Here is a 10,061-nt window from a genome sequence, read left to right as displayed (position 1 = left end):
TGTATAAGAAATGAATAGGACTAGTGTACATAGACTATGTAAAAGATTTATTACAAATGCTCAATGGAAAAAGAGAAGGGAGGGAGGTGACATGGTAAAATAGCCTGAAAGTCAATCAATGGGCTGGCTTGATACAGTACGTTACATTCAATGGAATAGTGTCCAGCAATTAAGAATGGTGTAGGTATAGACCAGTGGTTCTCAATCTTTCTAATGCCGCGACCCTATAATACAGTTCCTCAGGTTGTGGTGACCCCAACCATAAAATTATTTTCATTGCTACTTCATAACTGTAATTTTGCTACTGTTATGAATCGCAATGTAAATATTTGATATGCAGGATGTATTTTCATTGTTACAAATTGAACATAATTAAAGCATAATGATTAATCACAAACACAGTATGTAATTATATATGTGTTTTCCTATGGTCTTAGGCAACCCTTGTGAAAGGGTCGTTCAACCCTCAAAGGGGTCACAACCCACAGGTTGGTGACCCACAGGTTGAGAACCACTGGTATAGACTCAAAATGTTTTGAGAAAAGCTGATCAATTAGAGCATTCTAGTTTGTTTTATACTTATTTACACTATAATGTTAATGTTTTGCACTAATCTTTCCATCAATAACCTAAAATAGTAAATGGTAAAATTATATAGCTTTTCCCCACTTCATTTATCTGTAGTTTGTAATTTTTCTCAGTAGATATTATAAAAAATATACAAGGTTAATCTATACTAAAAAAAGGGTAATATGCAAATTGGTAACAACACCCTCACAGTCACGACCAGATATGCTAATTATCATGACCAGTATGCAAATTGACCATCACTTCAACACAATAAGAGAGGGATATGCTAATTATCTCTGATATGCTGATTAGTCATGACCAGTATGCAAATTGACCATAACTCCAACACACAAGATGGCCACCACAAGATAGCCTGTAGGGGAGGGCAGTTAGGGGTGACCAAGGCAGCAGGGGAGGGCCGTTGGGGGCAAACAGGCCAGCAGGAGAGGGCAGTTGGGGGTGATCGGGCTGGCAGGGGAGGGCAGTTGGGGGTGACCAGGCCAGCAGGGGAGAGCAGTTGTTGGCAATCAGGCCAGCAGGGGAGGGCAGTTATGGGTGACCAGGCCTGCATGAGAGGGCAGTTTGGGGGTACCAGACCTGCAAGGGAGGGCAATTTGGGGGATACCCAGCCTGCAAAGGAGGGCAGTTTGGGGGCAACCGAGCCTGCAGGGGAGGGCAGTTGGGAGTAACCGGGCCGGCCGGCAGGGGAGGGCAGTTGGAGGCGGCCAGGCCGGCAGGGGAACAGTTAGGCATCGATCAGGCTGGCAGGGCAGTGGTTAGGGCAGCCGTGGGCAAACTGAATAAAACTAAAAAAAAAAAGACCGTACCCTTTTATGTAATGATGTTTACTTTGAATTTATATTAGTTCACACAAACACTCCATCCATGCTTTTGTTCCGGCCCTCCGGTCCAGTTTAAGAACCCATTGTGGCCCTCGAGCCAAAAAGTTTGCCCACCCCTGGGTTAGGGGGTGATCAGGCTGGCAGGCAGAAGCAGTTAGGGGCAATCAGGCAGGCAGGCAGGTGAGCGGTTGGGAGCCAGCAGTCCTGGATTGTGAGAGGGATCCCAGATTGGAGAGGGTGCAGGCTGGGCTGAGGAACACCCCCCCACCCCCCGTCACAAATTTCGTGCACCGGGCCTCAAGTTTTTAAATAAAACTCATTAAGGAATATAAAATACAAATGACCTTTAATAGGAACCTGACTTGAATTAATCAATATTTACATTGATACCATAACATGTGATTGAAATAACTATTATTACTTTAAAGTAAATATCCCATAAGAAATCATTTCAATAGTATATAAATATTTTATTTAAATTAAGAAATGTAATAAAATTACATACACTTGTCCCACTGTTTGGGTAACCTTTCTAATTATTTATAAATAACCTACACACCATTTCTCAGGTACCAAGTTCTAAGTATTTCAATAGTGTCAAAGTATATTTTTCGCAATATGTAAGCTATATTCCACAATCTGGCATGGTAATCCAGACACAATATATACAATGCACACTGACTTTAACTAACCTAAGGATAGTAAGTAATATTAAAAGTCAAGGCAATTTATTTCTCTGTAGTGAAAGTTACAACACACATGCCGTTTTGAGATGAACTATATCTAAAAAAAAATCACTGTGACTATCATTTATATTGATCTAATTAAGTTTTTAGAACATTGTCATTCCAATTCCCGTAATTTAGCTAATGATATCACTAGCAAGGTCTTATTCATGAGCTTGACCTTAACCTTAAAAAATAAACTTGTTTACAACATTTGATATTTTTCAAAATTCAGTATTTAGTTTAAAAGACTTATTTTTACAAGTCCAATTATAACAATTCTGCTTTTTCCTTATAATGCTTTTATTAGATAAAAACTATTATGACTTCAGAAAATCCTGTTTAGGTTAAAATTCTGACTCTAAAACTTTTTACATATATTTTATTAATATCTGAGTCAAACTTCTAGATGGTTATAGGGATATTACATAAAAATCTTTTTTTAAAGCTTTTTCCATCTTGATTATAAAAATCATCAACTACTATGTTGCTAAAATAATTTCTTCTTTCTTGGCCTCAGGCCACTGTCTTGTCTACTTCAAAAGTGAAAATTATTGTTTTCCTATATCTAATAATATTATTCAAGCATAGATATTAAGAGATAAAAATAAAATTTAGTTTAATATTTTATCATTATCACCTGTTAGGGGTTGGCCAAATAAGATTTCCTCACTAAAAAAACAAGCTTTAAACCAAATATTGATTTTCATCCTGTAACTCACATTTGTCTATTGAATCAATTACCCAACCTTCTTGCAGAATTTTAAACTTTCTCTTAAGAGTTCTTCGAAAAGCTTTAAAATCTGCAACACGACTATGATCCTCCCCAATGATTACATGAGACACTCCCTTAGCTAAACAAGAAACTACTTCTGCTCCATGAAATCGAAGCTCTAAGGCTGTAATAGCTAATCTTGTTCCCTCGATTTTGGTAGTCAAGTCATTAATAATAGTATACAAGTCCAAATAAATGGTGTGATTTCGAAACATATTCAGGGGAGAGCAGTTCCAGGAATATCGATACTCTAAATCAGCAATCACAGAGGCCATTTCTTTAGGAGTCTGTTCACTAGAATCTTTAATTCCTGAGAATACTTCCTTGAGTTGGTTCAAATCTGTATCAACAAAATAACTATCACCATAACAATCATATTCACGGGCAAAATGTTGTTTTGTTGATGGGCACATATGAATCATAAAGTGAGGCTGCCATGGCACACAGCTTTTGGTCTTAAAACATTCTAACAGCCACTCGGGCTTGACAACATCATGTTTATTTGAAGAAATTATATTTTTCACTCTTATGTTCTCAGACCCTGCAATAACACAGTATGTGTCTGGGCCTGGGTTTTGTACTATATAACCTCCAAATTCTGCAATTCTGTTCTCCAGGTCAGGCTTTGGATGGCCATTTATTCCACTCATAACACAAAACTCCACATCTTCAAATATATTGGAAACTTTGTTTACGTTAGAAAGGTTAGGTGCTTTTAAGTGCTCAATAATTCCAATAACTTTCTTAATTTTGGGGCGAGCTTTCTGCTTTTTTACTTGGGGTTCATCATCACCACCGACATAAAGGTGTTTAGACGCAAGCTTTCCAGATGCTTTCCCTCGAAGTTGTTCTAAGTCATCCAGAGTCATGCACTCATGCCACTCTTTGTCTTCTCTGATCTTTTCAATTCGTGGAAAACGCAAAGTGCAGCCAGTTTTATACATGTCGCTGGGAACAATCTCTGATGCTTTAATCTGAATGATGACAGAATTACAAGGCTCAATGTACACTTCTGGCTTCTCTGTTCCAAATAAAATGCTACTTGGTGGGGCTTTTTTATGAAAAGGCTTCCAGTGCTTGGCCAGTTTCAAACCCAGATCATACAGTTCTTTCATGGTGTAACCTGAGCCAATACGACAGAGAGTATGAAACACAGATGGTTTTTCACCAGAAGCATGCTTCTCTGCGACAGCACACAAAAAATGAGACATCATTCCACCCCGTGAACCTTTACCCCAATAGCCCCCGACGATTATGATGTCCAGTTCATCCATGAGGCCATTTACATACTCTGGTTTAATTTTTAACCATCCCTCACCTCTTTTGTCTGGCTTATAAATGGATAGAGGGTTTTTTATCATGATTCCCTCTTCTCTTTTATCTATTGCTTCATTCAGAGCCTCAATTACTTCTTTATTAGTATGAGCTTGTGTTTTTTCCACTATTTCTATTCTGCCTGGTACTGGTGTTAAAATACTACTAAGAATTTCGTATCTCTTTCTCAGGGTTTCATGTCCTAGCTTTTTATTATTGACCATTAATACATCAAAAACACAATAACAAGTCTGCAGATCAGAATCTTCTACCATTCTTTTAATATCAAACTTATTCCCCTTTTGCATAAAAGTTTGTGTATTAGGATTGTAGGCCATCATCTCACCATCAAGGATACAAATCTGTACATCTGTTCTGAATGCATTATGAATGAATGGTGTAAGAGAACCTTCGTGTGGAGAAGCACCAAACTGTTCTGTATATTTATAGCCATTTCGGGAGAAATATGCATATAGATCCCCATCTTTGTGCATTTGCATACGCTCGCCATCTAGCTTGGTTTCAATATAGAAACTCTGGTTTTTCATGTCCTTCTCAATTCGCCCAATATCTGCTATTGCAGCGAGCATTGGCTTAAAGGGAGAGAATAAAGTGATAGAGATATCACTGAGCCCTACTGAAGGGTCATGCAATTGCCTACAGACTTTTTCCAGATCTGTGGTGACATTATGCAACTCAGCAGCATCATTATGAAAAAGAGAAAATACAGTTTGCTGACTAAAACCTAGCTTTAAGTCCTTCACAATCATTCGTATTAGCCACTTTTGTTCAAGTGCTGAGCTCTGAGTTATTAGCTGAAGAAGACTCTTCTTTATTAGGTCCTTTCTTTTGGCAGAATTATTGGTGGCAATTGAGTCCAAAATGTCATTTACTTGCTGTATGGTTAGACTTCCTTTCTGTAAACATCTTGGTTTCAATACAAAGTATGCAATCATGGCAAAGTCTCCGGCATCTCCACGAGTTCCAGTAGGTGTCCTGTAATTTAAAAGTTTAAGAGCATCTTTTCCATCTTTAGGTAAATTGAGCAATTCAATATAAAGCTTAGCAAGCATTGTTTCTTTGATTCCATAGGCCATTCTCTCTCTTTCTAGCTGAGGAAGAATAAGTCTCATTGCAGGATAAAAAGAGTCTGTGACATCTTTCTGGTTCTTATGAAGGGCATCATGGAATTTTCTCCAAGAATCTAAAAATTCCCTGAAGTGTCTGATTTTATCTGCACGTCCTTTACTTCTCTGTATTCGTTCTAAAGTTGAACATAAATCTGCAAAAGGAACGTGAGATGCAACAGTTTGTGAAGTTTGTGAGGCAGCCATAGAAGCGATGGGTGAATCCTCTGGTTCAACTAATAAAACAGAAAGAGAGTAACTTTAAGTAAAAGATAAAATTCAACTAAATATTTAAGGTAAAGTCTTTAAAGAGAACACCTGGTTCATAATGTTTGCCAGGTGAAAATGGATCAATGCTATAACTGCTACAAATAATGTCTTTTCAATCTCTACATTTAATAACAACCAACTATTTTATCTTAATTCTATTTAGTATTTATTATCAAAAGTATCAGTAATCCCACTGTCTGTAATTTACAATACTAACTTTAATTATTTTAATTTTCTTACTCCCTAAATTACAGCTTCTATTGAAATTATTCCATTCCATATTTAGCACATAATGCAAAAGATGATTGCTAATAATGATAGTAACAAATAAGGCTCAATTCACTATATTTCTGAACTTCTTATCTCTCTCTCTCTGTCAGACACAGTATCAGAAGCAAACTTCTTAAAACAGATGTTTTCAAATAATCATTAGCTCACTGAATTAAAATTTGGTTTTGTAGGAAGTTTTTTTTCAAAAAAAAAAAAAAAGAAGAAAGAAAGAAAGAAAAAAGCAAGTAAGGAAGAAAGAAAGAAAAGGTATCTTCTTTCAGACAAACAAAGCCTATGGCTGTTTATTTCCACTCCTTCACTGCTAGCTATGCCTAATGACTCTGAAATTCAAAACCTAACTCAAAATACCCTCCCCATGAAATCCTCACTTGACCTGTCTCTTTTAGTTCTATATTTTAACATAGTTACTTACAGTTTTATAAATTTGATTTCATTAGTACACTTTTTTTGTTTATATTCCCTGCCAGTTAGACCCACCCACCCACCAATTCACTGACTACAAATGAACAAGGCACAGTGCTATGGGCAAATACAGTATAGAACTGCCTTAAGAAAGTGTACACCCTGTAAAGAAAAAGGGACAAATGGGAACTAATTATAAAATGCTAAGTGCTTTAACAAAAATAAAAACAACAGTGTGTAATGACACAGAGCTTTTCACTGAAGTAGCTTCTAAAGTTAGAAAGGGAATAACAGGTACCTTGTTGTGCTAAGGTCTAGAATATTTCCTAAAGCAGTCATGACAAGTGTGAAATCATTTTTCACATTTTTAATATCCATGCAAGTTCTATTAGAATCTATAAGGTATCAGAACCTATGGTTTAAACTATGTACCACTCACTTCTCAAACAGACTTTAAGTAAAAATGTGTGCTCCAGAAATACAGACTTCTGCTTTTATCTAGTGTTTCAGACACCTGCTGGCACATTCCAGATAGCCCAGAGAGCCCAGAACAGTGTCACACAGGGGATGGGATGAATTGCTATAGTACAGAGACCACAAAATCCCCCACTCCTGCGAGCAAAAGCCATCAAATACACTATGAGTACAAGGCTACATTATCCAGCACAAGAAATGAATGGCTAACTGCTGTACCACACTTACTAAACTGTCTGTCTCCAGAGATCAGAAATCATGTTACAATTTGTGCCACTAGCGATTGGCAAGACATAAGTCTGTTTGTTTAATGAATTACTAAATACCTACAGTTAAATTCCTGGGAAACCATACTAGGGAATGCCAGGAGAGAGAGAGAGAGAGAGAGAGAGAGAGAGAGAGAGAGAGAGAGGCAGGCACATGGCTGGAGGCACTCAGGTTAAAAATATTTAACAGCAGCCCTAACCGGTTTGGCCCAGTGGCTAGAGCATAAGGCCTGTAGACTGAAGGGTCCCAGGTTCGATTCTGGTCAAGGGCATGTACCTTGGTTGCGGGCACATCCCCAGAAGGGAGTGTGCAGGAGGCAGCTGATCGATGTTTCTCTCTCATTGATGTTTCTAACTCTCTATTCCTCTCCTTTCTTCTCTGTAAAAAATCAATAAAATATATTAAAAAAATATTCAACAGCTATGACTGCACTGGGAAAGATTCACAACAGCCATTTATTGGCCTCTAGGGAAAAACACACACACATTTTTCAGTCTATTCCTGACAAAGAAAATCCCAGTTCCACTGAGGTAGTTAGATCAAGAGATAAACCCATGAGACTATATTCTTTTATCTTTGAATATACTAACTGCTTCCCCTCACGGTGTCTCATTTGCATAACTGAATGCACCACCTGGTTATGTTAACTGTCCTACCTCTCAAAACATGCTCCCTCAAGCCAGAATATTTTGGTATATAATGTTATTTTTATAATTTAGATAATGTATGTTAAGATTAAGTATGTAAAAAATACTTTTTTAAATGTTCAAGTATTGGTATACAGTTTTCAGTGGGTCTGTTGATTCTCTGTGGTCTCAAAGTCAGTTTCCCTCAACAAGTTCCCAGGCAAAGACTCAAATTATTTTATACTAATCTTGAAATCTAGTTATAGATGAAGACACACAGGCATGTAAGACTGCTATATAGATAACAAGAATTCCAAAATCAGTATAAAATGAATAGACAAATATTTTTACTCATTTAAACTGTACGTTGACATAATGTTAGGATTTCCACTGCTTTTTACATGTGCTCTAATTTTATTTTCCAGATTCTGGGGTTACTTTAGCTTAAGTTTTCAATTTTTGAAAAAATAAATAAATAAAACAAATTTTGTGATTAGGGCTCAGGATCTGGAGTCCAATAAATGAATTCAACCTTGGACTCCAACACTTAATGGCTGTGTGATATGGGGCAACTACTTAGTTTCTCTAAGATTCAGTTTCCTGAAGTGTAAAATGGGGTCAATAACTGCAGAAATTAAGATGATGATGACATCAGATAATTCACTTAAGGTGCTTAACACAGTACCTAGCATTTGGTAAATCCCCGACCCAAGCAATATTTAAAATACAAGTATTAAAAATACTAAGCAGATAAGAAGGGGAACACTTGTCGACAATAAGCAAAGATTTCAAGAGAATGAATATAAAGTAACTAGTACACAATGACTCAATGGATGATCCAGTTGCTGCCTATGTAGTCCAGGAGACACAACAAAACACACTAGCAAGCTTGTGGCTACGGGGGATGACTCAATGCCATGCTATTGGAGAGAAAGTGGTACCATTCAGGTTCCTTCTGCAATCCTGGACAAGCGGGGCTGTTTCCCTATGAGACCACGGGTTCCCACGGCACTCGGTGACACGTGGGGAGCATCCCAGCGGAAAGAAATCAATGGGAAGAAAAAGCCAGAAGCCTGCGGGAGCGAGTAAGTTAATGAAAGTCCGAGGGTAAGAGGAGAAAAAGGTAATTCTCTCCAAGCCTAGGTCTCTCCTTCCATCTCCACCGACACGCGCCTGCCAGCTCACTGCGGCGGTCCACACCACTCCTCTGCCCCAACAAACCCTCCCGTGGATCGTGGACCCGCTGCCAACGCAGCGCGGTCAGCCCTGTGGTCCGCACTTCTCCCCTACGCATCCAGGGGGCGGCTGAACTGGAAAACTTTTTGCCCAGAAAGAAGAATAATGAATGTGTAACCTTTGCTGGACGCAAGATGGCCCCCTCCTGCTTTGGTCACTCTGGCCCAGGCTCTGCCGGCCCAGACTCCACCGCTGGCTCTCTCCGTGGACTGCGGGGTCCGCCCCACAAAACTCCTCTCTGACGCGAAGCCTCTGGGGCCGCCGCCAAACCTGACGCCGCAACTGAGAAGCCGGCTCGCCGGACGCTCCCGCGCAGGCTCAGTCGCCACCCGCAGCTGGGGAGGCCCTGGACTGGAAAGAAATGCTGCGCGCATGCGCGCTCGCACTGGTAGGCTGGGGAAAGCCATGACGTCATAGGAATGTTGGAAGCAGGCGGGGGACTCTGGGAAAGGGTACGGGGGATAGCACCCGCCTTGCAAGGCTGCGGAGAACCAGGGGTCCGTGGTAGCAGCGTGACTACACACACAGCTTCCAATAGCTCCCAACGCAGCGGGTGCTTTTTGCAAGAGGTTGACCCATAAGAGTTGTTTTCGTAGCTGTGGGAGACACAAGAACCCTTTGTGCATTTGTGCACTGGGTCCTTTCTGAGACCATGAAGCCCTTTCTCTGCTTGGCCTGCCCAGCGGAAAGTGACAGCCTCTCGGTTCTGTTCCTGTTTGCAAGCAGTGGCACCAGTACTCATCTGGCTGGTTGGCTTTGAAAGCATGGGTTGAAGAGGATATCACCCCTCCCAATCCCTCTGCTGTTACTTAAGTGGGAAAACTGGCGTTTGCAATAATAAACTGGCTAAGGCTGTCTGTCCTATTTGTTTTTCATGATGACACAACTTCCATGTGAGTTCTTGAGACAGGCTAGTAAGCCAGGCCAAGCAGAATAGGGAAACTGAGACAGAGTCCAACAAGCAGTATGCAGCCATTTAGTAAATCCTATCTTCCCTAAACCAGGCACATTTAAGAGTAAATGGTTTGCCCTTCGCCTCCCCATCCAGAGGATAAATAGCTTAAATCACTCTACACTGGGAAATAGCGGAAATCCAATTAGTGTCATATGCCATATCCAAGGGGATAGGAAGGGAATAAATC

General features: G+C 39.7%; 1 protein-coding gene across 1 annotated transcript; it reads right to left on the bottom strand.

Moving 5' to 3' along the window:
- Positions 1–1,741: 1,741 nt before the first annotated feature.
- LIG4 (DNA ligase 4) lies at positions 1,742–9,272 on the bottom strand. Its single transcript, XM_036299962.1, has 2 exons — positions 9,038–9,272; positions 1,742–5,589 (listed from the first exon to the last, which is right to left on the bottom strand). The coding sequence occupies exon 2, from the start codon at positions 5,558–5,560 to the stop codon at positions 2,825–2,827; it is 2,736 nt and encodes a 911-aa protein (XP_036155855.1). The 5' UTR covers positions 5,561–5,589; positions 9,038–9,272; the 3' UTR covers positions 1,742–2,824.
- Between the last annotated feature and the right edge of the window lie 789 nt (positions 9,273–10,061).

Source organism: Myotis myotis, unplaced genomic scaffold (assembly GCF_014108235.1).
Source record: "Myotis myotis isolate mMyoMyo1 unplaced genomic scaffold, mMyoMyo1.p scaffold_m19_p_3, whole genome shotgun sequence".
Lineage (NCBI taxonomy): Eukaryota > Metazoa > Chordata > Mammalia > Chiroptera > Vespertilionidae > Myotis > Myotis myotis.
The sequence above is the reverse complement of the archived record's forward strand: the minus strand, read 5'-3'. Positions and strand labels throughout refer to the sequence as shown.